At 40.2% G+C, this 20393-nt stretch overlaps 1 protein-coding gene and 2 long non-coding RNA genes across 14 annotated transcripts in view; 2 read left to right on the forward strand and 1 right to left on the reverse strand.

Annotated features, from left to right (window-relative positions):
* Positions 1-32: 32 nt before the first annotated feature.
* Positions 33-3992, forward strand: LOC110827827 (uncharacterized). The gene is made up of 2 exons (XR_002542478.2): positions 33-112; positions 1016-3992. It is a non-coding gene; the product is annotated as an uncharacterized LOC110827827 (long non-coding RNA).
* LOC110827811 (uncharacterized) overlaps positions 1957-20393 on the reverse strand; it is a 151487-nt gene continuing 133050 nt past the window's right edge. For 5 of the 12 annotated variants that reach the window (XM_087358605.1, XM_087358601.1, XM_087358612.1 and 2 more), the window contains 21 exons: positions 19501-19680; positions 18067-18267; positions 17371-17522; positions 16921-17102; positions 16500-16795; positions 16099-16298; positions 15693-16003; positions 15379-15602; positions 14618-14988; positions 13866-14133; positions 12674-12862; positions 10951-11210; positions 10628-10857; positions 10349-10534; positions 7881-7997; positions 6577-6783; positions 6159-6358; positions 5858-6046; positions 4934-5120; positions 4603-4738; positions 1957-4145 (listed from right to left, as the gene is read on the reverse strand). In XM_087358605.1, coding sequence (XP_087214731.1) covers positions 4094-4145; positions 4603-4738; positions 4934-5120; positions 5858-6046; positions 6159-6358; positions 6577-6783; positions 7881-7997; positions 10349-10534; positions 10628-10857; positions 10951-11210; positions 12674-12862; positions 13866-14133; positions 14618-14988; positions 15379-15602; positions 15693-16003; positions 16099-16298; positions 16500-16795; positions 16921-17102; positions 17371-17522; positions 18067-18267; positions 19501-19680 — 4338 coding nt within the window. In that variant the 3' untranslated portion in view covers positions 1957-4093. The remainder of the gene's footprint in view (positions 4146-4602; positions 4739-4933; positions 5121-5857; positions 6047-6158; positions 6359-6576; positions 6784-7880; positions 7998-10348; positions 10535-10627; positions 10858-10950; positions 11211-12673; positions 12863-13865; positions 14134-14617; positions 14989-15378; positions 15603-15692; positions 16004-16098; positions 16299-16499; positions 16796-16920; positions 17103-17370; positions 17523-18066; positions 18268-19500; positions 19681-20393) is intronic. The other 7 variants (XM_087358610.1, XM_087358608.1, XM_087358604.1 and 4 more) reach the window with 6 other exon arrangements.
* Positions 5278-11802, forward strand: LOC110827825 (uncharacterized). The gene is made up of 3 exons (XR_002542476.2): positions 5278-5356; positions 5478-8347; positions 10652-11802. It is a non-coding gene; the product is annotated as an uncharacterized LOC110827825 (long non-coding RNA).

The following is a 20393-nucleotide window of genomic DNA, read 5'->3' on the forward strand; positions in this document are numbered from 1 at the left end:
AACATGATCAGTGCAGTAAGGACCTCTGAAACGTCAGTCTATTTCTACAAGACTATATCGTGCAACATCCTAGAAGAGAGTCGTCTTCGACAACCATTCGACAGCAGATTCAGTAAATACAAAATATAACCATTAGCTAATTTTTAGTAACATATAACCAGAGCTTCAGTTGAGTCAATCAGACTTTTAACACATTAACATACTCCCTAGAAATAATGATCAAAATGTGACTTACCTTTATTTTAGTCCTTTGTCAATCTTTTTCTGTAATTTTTCAGATCATGTCTATTTTTACATGATAATTTACAGTGTATATTTTTGGATAGTCAAGAGCTCTCCTTAAAAGATAAGGTGATAAAATTTGTCTATTTTTTATTAATTATATAGTACTTCAACAGATCATTGCTGCCTCCATCATCAGGGCAATGAGAAATACCATCGTCCTGATGATAGAGGCAGCGTGGACCTCTAAAATGTTGGTAAACTGCTATCAGACTACATGAAGCTACTCGAAGCAGTCCTTCATTTATCACTGATACTACCTTCCTCACTAGGCATTTCTGATAAAAGTACTTGAAAAAAATTATAATGCTTATGGCTAGGTGTTGGAAGTGGCCTGCACACATTACTGGAAAGATTGCTATTTTTTATAACAGATATCTCTCTTGGATGAAGAGAACATTGATCTATGAAAGAGCGTTATTTTCTCATTGTTTATGTACGTTTGCATCTAGGATTCTTAAACGGTTCAAGATGGTATCATCAGACAATTTTAAAACAACAGAAACTGGGTATTTCCCTACAATCAGGAGTGTTAACTTGTCTGACCCATCAAGACCTGTAGTTCCATTTTTCCGTTTTCTGCTGCCATGACAAAATCTACCACTCACAGCAGGCACTTTATTGGGTGGTAGATTAGGAATAATTCATGTTTCCCGTGCATTGTGGTTCACACACAGCCATCCTGATTTCCATAAAGCCACTATTTCCAGGTTTATGCTTTTTCTTTCTCCAGATACAATCCTACAGGTTATGTTATGTTATCCAGCTGATGGAAGCAGTAAGATTATCTGCTGTCTGCAAGATGTAGCACCTTCTCTTTGAGGTTAGGACCACTTACTTCAGAGTTACACATATGGGCCTGATTAAATCATGTAATAAGTTTTAATATTGGAGACATTTTTATCACTAATTGAATGCCTTTCTTTTTACTGAATCGTTAATTGTATAGACTTTAACCCACTTACAGTCATTAAAGGGGATACATAAACACACCATGAGCCATCTGTTTCTAGCTTCACTAATTACTGATAATACATATGTTGCTATGGTCACCAGAGAGTGTCTTCAGCTGAATTTTGGAAGGAGGATATTGTGTTCTAAGTGTTTACAAAAGAAGGAAAAGGCCAATTAAAAAAAAACTACATCTGCCAGGATTGAACACCATGCTAATTTCTGCTAATAATAGCTATTAAAGCTGTAGGTGAACCATTTGCAGTGGTGCCAAATTTCTCCAAAAGTGTATACAATTTACATAAGGGGCACAATACAAGACATACAAAAGATGAATATCAAGTTCTGCATTGATTTCTGAAACTTGTCACACACGTTGTGCGCAGAAATGCAAAAATCCATCATTTTTATGAACACTGGACATTGGAACATAATTTCACAAAGTCAGATATGTGAAACATAAAACTGAATAAAATGTTATATTGTTTTCATGAACTATTATTTGCTGTGACAGAAAAGATTTAAAAAACCTAAAAAAATAAATAAATAAGCTGAAAATGCAAAATCAAAGTTTCGCTACAAAACTTTTGGAGTCCTACCCTGCCTGTGGCTCAAAACATCATGAAACACTATACTGTGCCAATATAGGATAAACATGACAGTGGAGACAGCCCTTTCTTTCATGCTGAGAATCACACTGTTCTGCCAATAATTACCACTCGGTATAATTCACATGTCATTTATTGCATTTCCTTTCAAATACTTCACTGAGTCAATTACTAAAATGTTCTCATAATAAAACAGGGTCCATTTCATTATGTAGGCCATGATTCCAAAAGGGCAAGTATTATAGAAAAACAATTCCATCCAAAACTGTTTGGATTGATATGCAGATTGCATCTAACTGATTCTGGTTTATGTGGTACCATAAAAACAGCTGAAGTACTAAAATTGTTATTTTAACCGTATCTAAGGATATAAATTAAATTATCCTTCGTGAATGTAAATAAGTTTTACTATAAAACCAGAATCCCATTAGTGAAGCCTGCAGACCAGTCGTGGATACATTAGGTGCTACGTAACTAGTCTACACTAATCGACACACAGCACCATTTTAGATGAGATGTGTGGTCCAGCATGAAGAAGCAGAGTTTTACCATATACGTGTGTGTGTGTGTGTTGTTTTATGGCCTTGTTGCCATTTTTCTCTTATATGATTAACTCTGCTTTAATATCTTACAATAAAATTGGTCCATGCATTATATTAAGAGCCTTTTTAAAATATTTAGATCTAAATCAGAATGGAAAGGGGGCATACCTTAAGATGCAGGCATGCATTCTACACACAGATGTACACACACCAACAAAAGCGACAACATACAGGATCCACATTCTGGAAAGGATATATCGGGTGTACCCCTGGAAGAAAAAGAAAATATCATTCATGCAGGAAGCAAGTAAAGAAACACCGAAAGCTGGTACATGCCACTTTCCGTCGACACAACAGAAACTTGTGGATACAAGGAATGAAACATTGGAAATTCCTTGGTAAGGTAGTTTTTTTATTTAGTTATCTTTTAAATTTTATTTCAACCCGCATTATTATCTCAAGTCTTGTGTTTTTAAATTATTTGAGCTTGTTTTGTTTTTTTTAGAAATTATTAAAGTTCATCCTAAACAAAAACTATAAATATATTTTTTGTTACATTCAAATGTTATCAGTTTTCATTCACTCTAGAACTGCATTCACAGGTCCTGACAAGTACCAGGTACGTCTCTGCTCAAGCTAGGCCTCAACTGGGCTGAACGCTCTAGGGTAACTAAACTAAAGCCTCAAATGCACCACTTAAAAAAATACATGTCTTAAAAATTTGGCAGTAAGGATTAGGGAGTCATTTTTGTGGGGGTTGAACATGAATGACTTGGTATGTCCGATGCTCGTCTATTAAAGGTCGTATGCAGAGGACAACCTGGCACATCTCAGGCCATGCAACAAAAGATTTACACACTAACTGCACAAATTATGACATTCCATTTTAATTAACTTCTTTCATCTGAAGGAAGCTCTTTGGTATGGTTTTAAAATCTTTGTTTAAAATCTATACAGTATCTGTATTAATTTAATAGTTTCATTGTTTTTTAAACAATTATAACAATTATATATGCTTTCATTTAAATCCTTTCTCAAGTTAATGCTAAAGATGCAGAACATATCATTTAACAAATACAAATTTTTGCAGGAAAACTACCCCGTTCTGCTAACGCCAGCATGCTGGAGTTGACGTAACAAATGTAGCAGTAACCTTTAATTTCTTTAACTGATGCTTAATTTTCCCTGTTTATCAGAAAAGAATCTTCTTCACTAAAACATACAACACGAACAGCGATCAGTTGCCTGAACCATCATATCACATGGTATCCCACTTTGACCAACTGACATGTCGCTTTGTGCGTCTTGCAATTACCAGTAACATTCTGTCTTTCTGTATGGAAAATTTCAAACAAAACGGTTGTTCGACTTGCGCGTTAATCTAAATGCCCCCATGCTGAACTCCTGTCTACTTTTGACACTCCCACTAGACTAAACTTATAATATCTGTTATCAATACCTGGCCGTCACTTTGCCGTCGACTGTCATTATCGGTTTCGTATTTTCACGTGGTTTTTTTGCGAGCTAGGTTTAATATTTCAGTTAACCACGTGTCCAGTGTGGCCTGAATACTTGTGAAGCAACTGAAACAGGTTATCTGTCGCGCTCAGTCTATGAGAATGTGGAAACTAAGGCATAGCCCAAAATGTTTGAGTGATAATTGTTGGTTTCCTTGATAGTCTGTTGCTTCCAACATCCGAGGCACTTGCGTCAGCCCACTTTGATCCAGCGGTCGATGGAGTACTCGAGTGCTGCCAACCACCTATGAACACGAGAGAGAACAACATGGCTGATCATTTAAACAAAATGGTTTTGAGAGTGTAAAATGGATGGAACTGGTTCAAATCAGAATCTTTTGTGAAATTTCTTATTTTAACCATGTCAGATCACGAGTTTCTAATATATGAACATTATATACAGAACATTTCATGGAAGAGAATTTAAATTTAATATGAAAAAACATAACAAATTTCTATGCTAATGGATTACCACGTTGAAACTACTGCAAAGAATCGATATAAGGCAAAATAAAACATGAGACACTTTACAAACCAAGCAACAAGTACTCTACAATTATCTCCTTTCAGTTAGTAAAATTTAACCTCTACGCTTCATATAACATGATTAAATTAGATATGATCTCAATATTATTTCAGGATTTAGACATGAATATATTATTTTTTTTATTTTTTAAAATGTAATTTGTCAGACTTTATTACCTTTTCTTGTCCATCTCTGTGTCTGTATGAAAGTAGTAGTGTCTTTGGCGAGGTTCAGGAGGCAGGATCTCAAATGCGAATCGCTTCCCTCCTACAGTAGAGTTCTGCACTCGGTAGCCATGCAGGCATACCATACCTAGCAACATGAAATATAACTCTCGAATCGAACAGTCTACACGTAAGCGTTCTGTCGTGGATTTGAGTTTACTTCTTATATCTCCGATCGGTACATAATAAATTAGTAACTATACAAAAATTATATTGTCACTCGATGTGATATAGCATTCATCATGACAAGTTTTGTACTCAAAAAATCGTGAATAAAATGTACCTAGGGCTGCATCCGAGCTGCCGTCCTGGTAGAAATAAAGACACGCATCCTTAAGCACACAGTAGCGCCGTTTCCATGCCTTCCACTTGTGGCCTAACTTCATGACGTAGCCGAAACAGTCCGGCTGCTGCACGGCGCTGGCTGCCAACTTCAAGTTCCTATTGCTAATGTCCAACCACTGGTCCACCTGAGAGTATAATATATGAAAATCAAGCACGACTTCTGAAACTTTCATTCAAGCACCTAAGAAGACTGTAAAGATGCACGCCAGTTTGGGAGGGGGGGAGGGGAACCTTTGTTTGTGACTTCGTACCCTTCAGTAATTCTAATGTTTTTATATTGCAGATACAACATATTGCTGCCAGCGGATCAATACTTCACCACATGCAGTAATTAATTCCGTTACTAACATTGAAAATCAACGTAAATATAATTTCTTATTGCCCCATGATTCTGTGCTCTAAGTACGAGACTAAAGTCTACTGTCAGTCATTTAAGATGAAAGTAGACACAGCTAATTTTTCAAAACATTGTGAAATTTCAGGTTCTCATGGTTTTGCAAAGATGACTACCTTCTGTGATGTCGTGCCACGTAGTCTCATAGAAATCTACCGACCTATCAGGGGTGCTTAGTGCCTCCATTTTCAGGGTAACTGTATGCAGTAAACACATTTGAAATTTTGGTCAATTTCTGCAACACAACGTCCCAGAAGACGGTCATTTTCTCTGGACATCATCAAGCTTTATCACCATCCACTACTAATATGAGCATCGATTAAACTGTCAGTCACTTAAACCTGAAGATGGTGGCTACAGTGAGTCCAAAACACTGGAAATCCAGCTCACCAAAATACAATAACATCCTGAAAGAATGAAGACATGACCCTGTACAAAGTATCATGAAATGCCAATTTACGATCTCACCTGAGCATTTCGTTCTATGGAGTGGCTGATTACCGCAACCCACCGCATAACTGATTCCTCATCGTCGGCAGCCAGATGGAGTCCTGAAGCACCGGTCTTATCTAGGAGGAAACTGTAGAGCCGTCCACTGTCGGGCGTGCGTGACACACTGTAGTTCAACAGCATCAGAGCTCCAAGTGGCTGGCTTTCCTAAGTCACAAAATAAGTCTACTCTAGTCCAGCAATTACTGAACTGTAAATGTTAACTGTAAATTATAGCAGGAAACATGACTGCGCCAAATAACGGAATATTTCCACGTACCGCATCGTTCTTGTAGTAATAGAGACAGTTGTCTCTTTTGAGACAGAACCATCGCTGCACCCACTTGGACCCATTGTTCAGTCCACCCAGTTTCCACAGGTACCCCGAGTATAGGGGACTGCCAGCACCGGGCTCCCTCACCACGGGCGTCAACACATTGCATGTCCGAGCGACCTCCAACTCCAGAGTGTCTGACCCTGCTGACACCGTCACACAGTTTTATAGCAACAACTGCCACCGACGACATGCGGAAAATAATTACGACAAAACGCTGTATGTAAATAAACATGTTGAGAATGTGGCTTGTTGATATTATGAGCGTTAATAGCAGACTTAATTTGCAGGTGGAACGCTTTAAAGAAAAGTGGGTTTAACTTGTGAGTGTGGCTGTACAACACTGTTACTAGACAGCCAGTACCTGCATGTGCTATCTTGACAACTTCGGAGTGGGATGCTTCTAGGACATTGACGCTGTTGATGCTGATGATAATGTCCCCGACCTCAAGTCCGGATGTCTCGGCTGGAGTGTCGGGTTCGATGGCAGACACGACGACGGGGCGAGAACCGTGTATCCGGAACCCAAACTCTCCCGAGTCTCGCCTCACCACCACTGTTTTGTCGCACTCTGCAATACCAGTAACTTTCTGTATTTTTTTTACTGAACACAATGACGTTAAGCACAAAAGTGTTATTGCGGCGTTGTTTCCTACGAGACTGTCAGCTGGAAATGAGGTCACATCCTGTAAGAACTGGCTCGGAATCAAATCCGGAACTGCTGAAACTAAAAACTGTGGTTTCTGTCTTGATTTATTTAAAGATGTTTTATCAACTGCATAGATTATATTACACTTGACGACATGCCGATTGCGCATGATGACCTGTGAAGGATATGTATGAAGCAAGTCACTGTATATTTTAAAGTACCGGCCTTTCATTTGTCTTCGAAGATCAAGGGACACGAAGAAACCTGTGAAGACATTCCGTGCATGAAATTTCAAATAATTCTACATTACAGCAGATGGTCATATACTTACCAAAGAGCTTACAGAGGTAAGGCAAAATTATGGGGTTTGGGGGCCCCAAATTCTGATATCACTGTAGCTCACATCTTTAGAGCATTTAAAACACAGCGTGTTTGTGTGGTAACCGTGGACTTGAATGAAGGCCCTCTATTTGTTGATTATGGAACATCGCCAGTGTTCAAGACTTATGGAGATGCCATTCTATAGTACAAACTTCAGTCTTGCTTACAAGATGAAACATCAAAGTGTATGAAATCTATCGACTAAAACTGAGCAGAGTATGCAAATAATAACACGATGTAATGTCCACGTAAGTATAGAATATATTACATTTAAAAATGGTGGGCATAAATTGCAACGTGTGATCACTAAAAATCTCCTATTTTAAAACTGGGAAAACCTGTCCTTGAAAGTGTCAAAAGTGCTGAAATGCCTGGAGATCACGTACAAAATATCGTGTCACTAATACCAATAGCTATAGCTCGTACCAACATCACAATATAAAATAGCGTCAAATATGAATCATAACGTAGACTGCACAAACAACAAACCCCACAGTTAAAAATATCGATACTCATTCCACAGAGTCGTAACACAGTGAAATGTCTCAGAGACTCTTCCGGCGTGACGAATGATATTTGCCAAAATGAAGGCGGATGACGCCTTGGCATTGTGATTCACAGTGAAGTGAGGAGCTTACCATTAGGTTTGGCAGAGACTACCTTAACAGCCAGCGCCTCCTTACACCACACATTCAGCATCAGTTTCAGTAAATCCTCGAGAGACTGTCGGAGGGACCCGCGGACATGCGTATCTGCTGGCAGAAGCAAACACTTGTGTGATGAGTAACTTGTAAATCTCCCCGCTTAAATTTCATGCAGATCTGAGCAGTCGAAACAGATGCGTGGTAGAACTTTGCTGCGACTTAAGAATTTATCGTGTTTCTTTAAATAAATTAGAATCACAAATTCTTACAGACTGGTTGAAAGTGTTAACATTTGAAGCGAAGCAACAGATATGGAGAAACAGTTGTTATCACAGAAGTGAGAGGTGATTATTCGCTGAAGACCTACAAACGAGGGAAGTAACCTGAGGGCAATGCGTCCTTCAGAATGTAAAATAAGCATCTTCAGAGTGTATTTTATGTCCACTTCTACGTATTTCAAGGTAAGAATTGTGGGATTATATTGAAGATGAAGAAGAAACACTCATTAAAATAAGAGATCCATATAATCACACTGCTTAGAAATTAGAAGAATCAGAGACGGCAGTTAAATTCGATATAAAAAATAAGCATTTTAAAAAAAAAAGAAAATCTCAACATAAGCTACAGGCCTAACCCTAAATACGAGAGTAGAATTTGCGAGAATTGATTACATATTTATGACAACGTGTACGTAGCTCCGTAAGCCTTAAAAATGTAAATTGTGGATTCACAAAAAATTTAATAGGAAGTGTTATTAAAGAGTATTTAGATGCCGAGAGAAATAAAATTATTGGCAGTGACACGAAAAACAGGATTCTTCTTTGAAAGGCGTAATGCATTATTAAATGTTTTACGTCAGCGTCTTTCGAATAATATATGATGTTCTTAGAATTGCGGTTTTCTGAAGTTCCCCTCATGTCGTGTTCGCCCGGGATGTTGGCCAAATATTTTTCGAGTGACTTGGAGACAGTTCCAGTTGCTCCTATAATTATTGAAATAAATTTTGCTTTTCCTTGCCACACTCGTTGCATTTCAATGAGAAGGCCCTTGTATTTCAAGATCGTCTCCGTTTCCTTCCTAATTACATTTCTGTCGCTTAAACCACCTCGTCAGAGTTAGTTCGAAAGAGGGCGTTAGTTAGAATGCTGTTAGTGCTTCAGTCTGTTCGGAAACGTCATTAAAAAATCATCCCTTCGACTGCACCAAACCAAGCAAGCGTTAGTTTTTGTTACTTCAAATGTTAGCGACAACAAAAAGTTTGTACGTACCGCAAACCATACTGTGGGCTTTCGACAGAGTAGGAGTAACCTACAGCGTGCAAAACCCGTGTCGTAGCTCACGGTCCACGTTCGATTTCTGATTGTTCGCCTGGTTTCCGCAGTAGCAGCAGAAAACTCTTGCCATGCGCGACCTTGCTCGATATTCCTGGTGAGCTATTTACGTTTCTTCTTGACGTAATGCTGTAACTACGCCAGAAATTTCCCTCAACGAGTAACCATCGCGCCCGCGATATGAACTCCGAAACTCAAAACAGTTACATCATTTTCCTGAAATATTAACGCATCGTTCGGCCGGATATTGTTTCGTTGTCTCATTGTTTTTGTCTTATTGTTTCGTTGTCTCATTGTTTTGTTGTCTCATGTTTTTGTCTTATTGTTTTGTTGTCTCATTGTTTTTGTCTTATTGTTTTGTTCTGTCTCATTGTTTCGTTGTCTTATTGTTTTGTTGTCTCATTGTTTTTGTCTCATTGTTTTGTTGTCTCATTGTTTTTGTCTTATTGTTTCGTTGTCTCATTGTTTTTGTCTCATTGTTTCGTTGTGTTATTGTTTCGTTGTCTCATTGTTTTGTCTTATTGTTTTGTTCTGTCTCATTGTTTCGTTGTCTTATTGTTTTTGTCTTATTGTTTTGTTGTCTCATTGTTTTTGTCTCATTGTTTTGTTGTCTCATTGTTTTTGTCTTATTGTTTTGTTGTCTCATTGTTTCTGTCTTATTGTTTTGTTCTGTCTCATTGTAGGACCACTGCCACCGGATAAACACCCATTTGCAGTTAATAATAAATAATAAATCAAGGAAACGAGGCCCATTAAAACGTCTGCCACGTAGATAAATTAGGTTAAACTGTTCTTTCGGGCTACGTCGATCGACTAAATAATATAAAACTACGATATTCCGAAAGCTTGACTCTGCTTCCATCATCGTCTGGTTACGTTGACCTCTGACCTAGACAGCGCTGGCATTCAAAATGTCACGGCACAGTTGATTTTTCCTGCTCTCAACAGTTTTTATATCTGTACGTAGCTTATGAATAACATTTGACGACTTCGAAATGCAATACGTAATATTTGCGATATAAAAAACTTACCTTTGGTGCGTCGTAAATAGAAAGCCTGTATGAATCACAGAATAAGCACGCCGTTAAACATTCCATGCCAAAAGAGGGTCATGCAGACAGACAGACTCACCGAACGACTTTGAAGCCAGGCGCTTGTACATTTCCACGCTCGACTTCCGGTGAACCATGCGATGAGTGATCGCCTGATACTTGCGCCGGAAGTCCTTCTCGGAGCCCGTCGATTCAGCGGAGTCCCTCCTCGTGCTCCCGGCTTGAGGCAACTCCTCCTCCCCCCACTCACCGCTTCGTTCCTCCGCTAAATTTGAGTAGGAATGACATGACATGTAATAACTAGCCGGAAGCCCTTGAAAATGCCACAGAAATCTCAAAGAACAAATATTTTTCTAACCTCTGCCTTCTGCCTTGGTCTCAGGTTTCTGCCACACGTGCATCTCTTCGGAGTCGCCGATGTAGATCCACGTGCCGTTCTTGTATGATTCCGCATACACGCCGGAGTCCTCCTCGTCGCCCTCGCCCGCGGCCAGGTTCGACGTGCTGGTGTCGTGCACCGTCACGTTGGGGCTCGAGTCCGCGGCCCTCAGCATCTCCATGCTTGCGTCTGTCGACCGCGCAAGTGGCCTGAAGGCATTAAAACAAACCTTTAACTTGTCAGGCCTGCAAGATCTTCATGCATCTTGTGACTCGAAATGTGAATGTCATATGAGATGGCACCTGAGCTTAACTCGGTCCTCACGACCTCGTTCCTCAGACTTCGCACGTGTGCCGTCGCAGCGGTAGCGACTATGATGGCGTCTCTCGCCGTGTCCTCCGCGTTCCTCAGACCTGAATCGCTTCTCTAACTTCTTGTAGAGCCGCCCGCTAGACGTTGCTTTGTTGCGGGATCCCTCTGGGGAATCCGCAAAGCCTGCGGGGGGCTGAACGATGTCAGGTGGCTCGTGTTCTGTCGTCTCACCCTTCCCGGGTTCTCCGTCCTGTATCGGGACACATACACCTCAGAATTACTTCGCCTGAATACAGTTAAAACATTCTCATTCTTCGCAGGATGTGACACTGAAACTTGGACCGAAACGTCGTACACACATAAACACGTATTCATGCCAACATTAAACTGGAACCTCGCAGTTTTGCCAATGCAACATGCGACCAATCACATATTCCTAGAAAGTCATATAAATTCCAGTGACTGCAAGTTTTCGTAATCTGAACTTTGTCCATAAAAGTTAATTACTTCACAATAATTTCATACGAATATACGAATTTAAAAAATGGAACTTCAAAACTGCAGAAAACTGGATGTTTAATTGCATAATGTAGGGTTCAATATTAATCGATATTAAATTTGATTCACGAATTTGAGTTTAATTCCAATTTCATTAAAATCCATGCAAGAATTTTGGAGACAAGACACAAGCTCTAATTATACGCACATTTCATGCAATGAACACGTAGAAAGTACTTGCTTCGTGAAAACAAAACAACGTCACATCAAACACACCGAACACTTAATTAAACATTCAGGTATCAAAATATGCAAACTCTTTTAATAAATAGCATTTATAAATCTCTAGAGTTTTTTTATTTTCCTGTGCTGATCCGTCATTAAACAATCAAGCGTAAATCATATTTTTCTGACGGCTTCCGAAGCTGATTATTAACAATACACATCATGCACGATATACATTGTTTATAAATATTAATCCTTCTACTAGAATTTTGAAAATTAATCCCACCCACCTATCAATCAACAAATAAAATTATGCTGGATTCACAACAGTTTAAATTTCACATCGTCATTTAACATACCGACAAAAGAAACTAACTAATCCAATTTTGGAAAATTAAAAATTCTCGTGAACAGAGATCATCACTGGATATTTTCAAATAATCGCATAATTCTGCGAACAAACATTTAATTAGTAATGTTTATTTTAACATAACCTCAACTAACGATGAAAAATTCATCTTAAAGGATTTCATATTGCTATTATTCTTATATATGAGCCGGGATAGCTCAGTCGGTATAGTGACTACCTACGGGCCTGACGGCCGGGGTTCGATCCCCGACGGGGGCGGAGGATATTTTTTTTTTCTCTAGCCTTTGCGTCCAGACTGGCTCTGGGGTCCACCCAACCTCCTATCCAAAGGTACCGGGGTCCTTTCCCGGGGGTTAAGCCGGCCGTGGGTTCGAATCCCATGCCATGGATGTTTGTCCACGTTTTCCTGTGTTGTGCTGTCCTGTGTAAAGGTAGAGGCCTTGCGACGGGGCTGATCCCTCGTCCAAGGAGTCCTACCGATTGTCTATAGATCAAAGCCAACGAAAAGTGCTCAGGAACTTGAAGAACGGGTCGAGTGTTTATATGACTACGCCTACTTCCAGAACTGAAGAAAACTGTGAAACACGTGACATGGGCCAGTGCGTCGTTGAACCACACACCTCAAGGCCAGCGAGGGTACTGCTCTTGTCCACTTCGCGTCCGCAGTGGTGGCACAAAGTTGTCGTATTGCTGCTGTGGTCTGCCCCCTCGCTGTAGAACACGCTGTCGCTCCCTGGGCTAACAGAGCGCAGTGACTCGGCGCTCAAAGCCTTGAGGCGACTCGACTCGGGACTCATTGCGCCCTGAGCCTGCGACACACACATTTTGCATCTGACATGTTCGCCAGACTCGAGGCTTACAATTAAAAAGATTCGTCCTGCTCAGACTTGCTTTGTTCGTGGGTGTCCCAGATTCATACTCGCGTCTCTGCATTTTTATTATAAATTTCATAATAACATTTATATCAAAATGATGCATTTTCTTTCCAGTTTCCTCATTTGAAGCGATAATTTATTAAATAATTTAATTTGTGTTCACTACAGTTTTCCTAAAAAAACATCGGGCTCACGAAAACTAAACATGGAGATCCAACTGTCGTATTAGTCTCCGTGTTTCGTTCAAACTTCTCTGTATTTATTTTTATTCGTGGTTCTTCACCTACAATTAATTACCATGTTTAATGCTGCAAAGTCTGTTTTGAGTTCTGCATCATTCCAAAGTTAAAATTCCAATTAATTAGACATTCTACAAAAATTATAAAAATTATTTTTTTTTTATTTTTTTTAAAGCTGGGTCACGTGGTTTGGAAACATTTTAATCCATTATCTGCTTTACTCCGCGTTTCTCTGTTAATAACCTGAAACACGTCTTTGTCGTGTTGACGTTTAAGTGCATCAGCACCTAAAAAGCTACTCTTAGTCAATGAAAATGAATTATCCCCCCCAAAAAATGTGCTGTAGAATCGATGAAGAGAGGACCCCAAAAATATTTTGAACACGAATGAACTGAAAATGCAGAACAAGAAAAAATATGGACCAACAAGTAAGGAAATGGGGAGGAGCTATCGGAAGACGGAGACGGAGACGGATGGAGCGTCTTCGTGTCTGAAAACCTAAATGAAGTTGCAGCCAAATTTAGAAGCATTTAACTTTGCTTTTAGAAAACTAAGCCCACAACTTAACACACTCAGTTACTTAGACACTAGATGAGAATATTAAAAATACAAATGTAACAAACTTTGTTATAACACGTCTCATCTTATCAGTAACGCTGTTATCACGTTCTTTAACTCAGATTCTGTCTTGGGTTTACCTTAATAGCCGGAGTCTCACCGGAGGCAGCCATCTGCTTGGGCGAACCCCGCGATCGATGTTTGCTACGACTGGGGGAACCGCCTGGACTCCTGGAGTACCGATGTGGACTGAGGTGGCTACTGCGTAACGTATCCTCACTGTCCGGTCCACTCGCCGGCGCTTGCTGTGTGAGTGGGGACTTAGCCGGGATGGACGAGCGTCGTCGTGTCAGGGCGGCGGTCGAGCTAAGTCCCTTCTCCTCTCCGCTACCGCTCCGACGCCTCAATCTGATTTTACGGGTTCGCGAAGTCCACGTAAGTGATAAGAACATTTCCACAGAAAAATAAACCACCGATTAAAAGACACGAACATCCAAAATCCTTCAGAAATGAAACCATAAATGCAGAGAAAATTTTTCCGAGTGAAATAATATCGAAAAGACGTACATCCAAAATCCTTCAGAAATGAAACCATAAATGCAGAGAAAATTTTTTCGAGTGAAATAATATCGAAAAGATGAACATCCAAAATCCTTCAGAAATGAAACCATAAATGCAGAGAAATTTTTTTCGAGTGAAATAATATCGAAAAGACGAACATCCAAAATCCTTCAGAAATGAAACCATAAATGCAGAGAAAATTTTTTCGAGTGAAATAATATCGAAAAGACGAACATCCAAAATCCTTCAGAAATGAAACCATAAATGCAGAGAAAATTTTTTTTCGAGTGAAATAATATCGAAAAGGGCTTCAGAGTGGGAAAATATTCACCTCTGCTGCGTGGCGGTGGGGCTGCGACCGCCCCCCGGTGCAGCTTTCCTGCGAGGAGATTCTCTCACACGCCTGTGTCTGCGAGGTGACTGCTGCTGCTGCTGTGAGGGCGTGCCGTTGCCTGCCTCCGACGCGTGAACGCCACAGCTCGAGTCGTCTGACGTGCCTCCTCCTCCGCCGTTTGCAGCAGGTGTTCCGACTTCATTACCGAGCAGGGTGCCGTCCTCTGGTGTGTGCGCTGGGGTTGTGGTCCTCTGCAGCGTCCCCCAGTCTTCAGTCCGGAACCCCTCGTGCATGGCCGGGCTCCTTACCATCCCCGGTGTGATCGCGTCTTTCTCAGTTTTATCCCGATGGACTTTCTTGTTGCTCGGCTATGAAGTGTAATAGGGAATTACGTACATTATTTCACAATTACGTACTGTTGAGGGCAAAAGTAAATATAATTGCCCTGGAAATAGGAAAAAAAAATATTTTTTTTTACTTTGATACGTCGAGTTTTGTAAAAAAAAAAATTATTACTATCCAAAAGACTTAACTTTAATTTTCAGATATTAACATTAAAACTTGACTTACATTTACTGAAATAAAATATTGTCTTGTTTAAAATTTTTTTTTTTTGTTATTAATTCATACATCACTAATTACACTCTCATTTTAAAAATAATCACTGTAGATTAATATTTAACATCCGTTATTTACGTCTCTTAAAGGGAAAAACTTCATCTTCATGGTATATTTCAATAAACACGCATTTGTCTGACCTGGATGGTTCCCGGAAGAACTGCAGGCGCGCGTCTGTGATGCTGTACGGGACTTCGGCTTCTGGACTTGGTCCTTCTTCCAGGCGCAGACCGCTCCCTTTCCTTGTTCTCAGATCCCGGGGGTGTAGTTTTCTTCTCGCCCAGCCTCTTACTTTCCTCCTTGCCAGATCTCTCGCTCTTACCTGACGATCGCCGACTCCAACCATCACCTTCCTTGAGCTTTCCTGTTAAGAAAAATCATGTCGAATTTTACGTGTTCTTACTAATAAATTGTTGTTGTTTTTTCGTATTCGCACGATGTAATATTTTAATACCTGCAGGAGACGGGGACTCTGCACCTTCCTGCTCCATCATCGGAGAGAAATCCAGCTTGAAGCCTTTCTTACGGCGACGCTTCTCTTCCTCAGTCCACTCGCGCCTCTCTCCACTCGCCGCTCTGCTCCCAGCTGATCCGTAGCCTTCTTCTTTATCAGGCGGTGATTCGTAGTACCCGGAACTACAACACTGGGCACTCTGCTCATCGTCTGAGCCATACGACGCCTTCGCTGACTTCTGCATCGGTGAATGCGGTGGCGACGTCACTTCCTTGGCCTCCGCTTCGTCGCCACTCCCCTCGACACTGTAACTATTCATATATCGCGACGCCTCGTTACTAAATCCGTCGCGTATTCGAGAAACTTTGAACGTTCGCGCATCTTTTCGAGAAATCGACGTCCTCACCTGCCAGAACTACTGCTGCTCTCGCCACTTGGTGACGTGGCGCCATCTTTTTGCCCTGACGACGACCTCAGTTGCTGCTGGGCTCCTGTCATATCGACACTGACACGTGGGGTTGTACTCGTTTGGTTATCCTCGCTCTCCACCTGCGGTGTAGTGGGTAAATCGCTCTCTTCTTGGATGGGTGGCGGTGAACATGAAATCTACGTCACAAAATACTATAATAAAGTTATCTTATAAGAAGTCTTTGTGGGAAACTTAGACATAGATAATATTAAAATGAATCTTGAACGACGTAAACTAGACAAACATCTCAAATCCAATGGACGAACTGCAACTTTAATGTGGGCAAGTCTTAAAATTGCTGCGCATCAAAATATATAACGAAATAAATGTTTTATAACCTGTATAAAGTCGTCGTTGTTAATTTCTCTCGCGAGACTGTAGATCGAAGATGCGCTCTCAAAGGAACTTCCGTCTCCGGCTCCGATACTTCCTCCGGTACCACCGATAGCCGGTACACCTGCGGCATGGGCCAGACTGCGCCGCGAGCTGGTGTCTGTCCCCGAATTATTCGTGTCGTTGGCAGTGACGTAATCTTCCGTGGTGCACGTAGAGGTCTCTGATAGGTCAGTTCCGGTCTTGCCACCCGAGTCAGTTCGAGCTAGCACCAGAAGATCTGGTACTGACGGTCCAAAACCTGTATCGATATTCATCCTTTCATCGCCCAAACATTTTCAAAATGCGCAAATTAAAACACGGCAACTTTTATTCCAATTTTTTTTTACCCTGAACAGCGAGACAGACGCTGACTACAGTTCTTACCACGTGTCATGCTTTCCGTCGACTCGAGAGACGACGACTGCTGCTGTGCGGACTCGTGCCCTGAGTCCGGGGTGCGAGCACCTGATATTGGACTCTTTCTATATCTCAACTCTCTTCGCGGGTGACTGGTGCTAGGAGACGTAACTTTGTCTCGTGGCGACAGACTAACTCCCTGCTCCAGACTGGAAAAACAGACGTGAAATTACTTGACAGATGGATGATGGGACTATTTTTGGTTAACAGTGGTCTAGAGGTATCGAAAACGTACTGAGTCCGATCTGATGTCAGTAAAATTAAATAACACACAAAAGACCTGTCATCATCGGATACGACAAGCGTCCATTCCCGGACAGCATTTTACGTTAAATATTTACGCGATGTTCTGCGTACGTATTAAAGACGTCATAATAGTGGGATTAAAGCAGAGATGATGAATAACAAACTCTCCACCTGTCAGGAGAAGGAGGCCATCTTCTGATGCCTATTACAGTCTCCTGTATCTGCGGGACTTCCTGGTTAGGTGTTGGCGCTGCCGATGGACTTGGTTTCAGGGACGCCGTGGTTTCGATGCATATCCTGGGTGAAGGAGGGGCCTGTGAGACCTGGAAAATCAAATGAGTTTCACCCAAAACTCAAAAAAAAAGGTGATGAAATGATGATCTCCACCATAATCGTCGTCGTCAACATATAATTTCTTCGAAATTAGTGTCGTTTAACTGGCACTGATTTTATGAACCCAAAGGTCACAAGATCGTAATTACTTGACTCTTTCCCTGAGCCAGCTGAATTCAATCTAAAAGTCACCAATCAATTTTAGTAATATAATCACATCTGTACCAAAGTTCTCGCAAGTGATATTTGACCTTTCGATTTTAGATTCAAAATTTTGTATACCATTTCTCTTTCCCCCAAGACATAATTTATGAAGTTTATTTTCATAATTTCCTTCACCACTTTTATTAGTTTATCTCTCCTAGGTCCAAAAAAATTTTCTCAGCAATTATTTTCAAACTTTCTTTAATTTATGATTGCTTTTGAAATTGTTAATTTTTAAACTCCCTAGTTTTCTTGTGGCGTTGTTGATGATTACCAAAATTTCACACAATAAAAAAAAAACTGAATGACCAAATCACGAGGTGTCTGTACCTGAGCATCGAACTCCCCTTCCAGTTCCTCGTCCAGCGCCTCGGTGTCCATTGAGCTGCGTTGCTGGTGCTGCAGAAGTAGGAGTTGTTTGCGTCTCGATGAAGGCGTGAGGGCCATAAGAGCGACGGATCCTGCAGCCGACAGGGAACTGAGTTCGGCCCCGCTCAAGGCATTTACGTCGGCGTCGGCTACCTGCAGCACCTGCATGAGGCGATGACATTTTGAAAAAAAAAAAAAAATTAAAAATATTCAATCTGAAATTATGTAATAAAGAAATATAAAGATAATTATATACATTTCATACTATTCGCCTTACATATTTAGTGATTAAATCAAGATGGAAAGGTTAATAACACGTCAAGCACGTGACGAAACAAGAAACAAACACGAAAATCATCGAAATTTATCTTTCTCACTGCTCTAACCTAGGAAAAGTATTACATGCGATATATAAAAGGAATTAAAATGGAAATGGGCTATATTTATATATTATCTTGCAGAGAAATGCAATCGAAACATCGATGGCTCGGCATTGCCGATGGTTTAGTAATGGACTGCGCTTAAGAAGCGATGTAAGGACGATAAAGGTTAAGATTTGGTTTTATATTTACATAAATAAAGAATTATGTTTATATTAGACAGTGTTTGCTTTATGTTTCAATATTTCATTTCTCGTATTATTATAATAATTAATATTATTATTATTATTATTATTATTATCACTGTTGTTGTCATCATTATATTTGTCATTGTTATCATTAATCATCAACATTATTTATTTCGTGGCTTCAACAATTATCTTCTTTGGTTTATGCTTCTTGATTCAGTCTTTTGTTATTTGACAATGCACTGGTAACAGAATTTTTGAAAAAATGAGCTGGATATAAGATGTGGTCTATTCTATGGTACCTGAAAAGACTGGGGAAAACCACGAGAAACTTCTTTCAGAACAAATTCATCAGAGTCATTGGCCGCTATTCAAAATTTCTTGCCAAATTAACTGGCAAATATTGTAGACCCAGGTTCAAATTAATTTTCATGTAGCTCTAATATTTTCAATCTTTGCACGTAATTCAACATGTACATAAAATTTTTGTAATATTTTGGAAACTGGTTCTGTCTTTGTCTCCAAGAAGAATATACGACAAAATGTCTGCGGCCAAAGAAATGTTGGATTAATTGATCGTGGACTGAAACTTGTAGATAAAATTTCCTGGAGGAATATAATTTAATCGTGACAATACACAATATCCGAAGAAAACAGACAGAACTTCTGTGGTTACATTTTAAATGCTCTTCCTACCTACCCCCCCCCCCCCCAATAGGCTCCGAGTTGCGTCCGTGTTCTTCTTTATTAAATTTAACACGTCCTCGAGAACCATCTGGAATTGTCAGACGCGGATCACAATTTCTTCAAGAAAGCTTTCAGCTCACCGTGGCCTGCGATTCGTTCCAGATTCCGTCACTATGATCGCGCAAGTCATTTGCCAGAGAGTCGCTCGAGGCGAACAGAGAAGATGGCTGTGTCAATGGCGTCGTAGATGGCAGCAGCTCTGCGTCCTTGCGTGTTTTCTCCTGTGACTGAGGAGGACTCACGTCAACCTCATCCTTCTTCTGCAAACATTACACAATACGTGCAATACCGCTCAGTGGGACTTCAACATTTTTTGTGGTGATTTTAGGAACATGGTTCTTATAACGCTAATGTATTCTTTAAAACAACAAAAATGCGTAAAATGAATGGAACGTGGTAAGGTTATGTATATGCTCGTCTGCATGTCTCATGTCCCGAAGTATCTCACAGTTTTTGATAATATGGTGTATGTACATCTTCGAAATAAATCATTTTCCATGATTTTAGTTATTGTACGCTGTAATCTTTCCCTTTTCCCTCGAAGCAAAGAGTTACAAATTGCTCCCTTTTGTTGGGTCCAGAATGAACATGTCTCCAAAAAATTTCTCTCCTGTAAAGTCTGAAGAGAAGAAAAAATTATTCTTTGTCTAAAAGATTCCCCACACATATAATTCCCCCCCCCTTTTTTTATTTCTTAAACTTTTGGATTCAGAGACGTGATTTTTGATCATCAATTCAATCCAAATGAAAATATAAGACACAATTTTGGATAAGCAGCGTATCTTAGGTTTAATTTTGTTTTTGTTTTTTTGGGAGAGTGAAGCCGATGTTTAAAATCAGCTGTCTTGTTGGCATGAACCTATCACAAAATCTCTATTTTCGTAACCAAATTTTGTCACGAAACACATTCCATTTCCAGAAAGAACAGCCCGCAGACGTACGTTACTAAAACACGGCACTTCGTGTGTAATCT

This window comes from Zootermopsis nevadensis, unplaced genomic scaffold (genome assembly GCF_977971745.1).
Source record: "Zootermopsis nevadensis isolate Lab colony 2312 unplaced genomic scaffold, Znev_1.0 Znev_ptg000030l, whole genome shotgun sequence".
Taxonomy (NCBI): Eukaryota; Metazoa; Arthropoda; class Insecta; order Blattodea; family Termopsidae; genus Zootermopsis; species Zootermopsis nevadensis.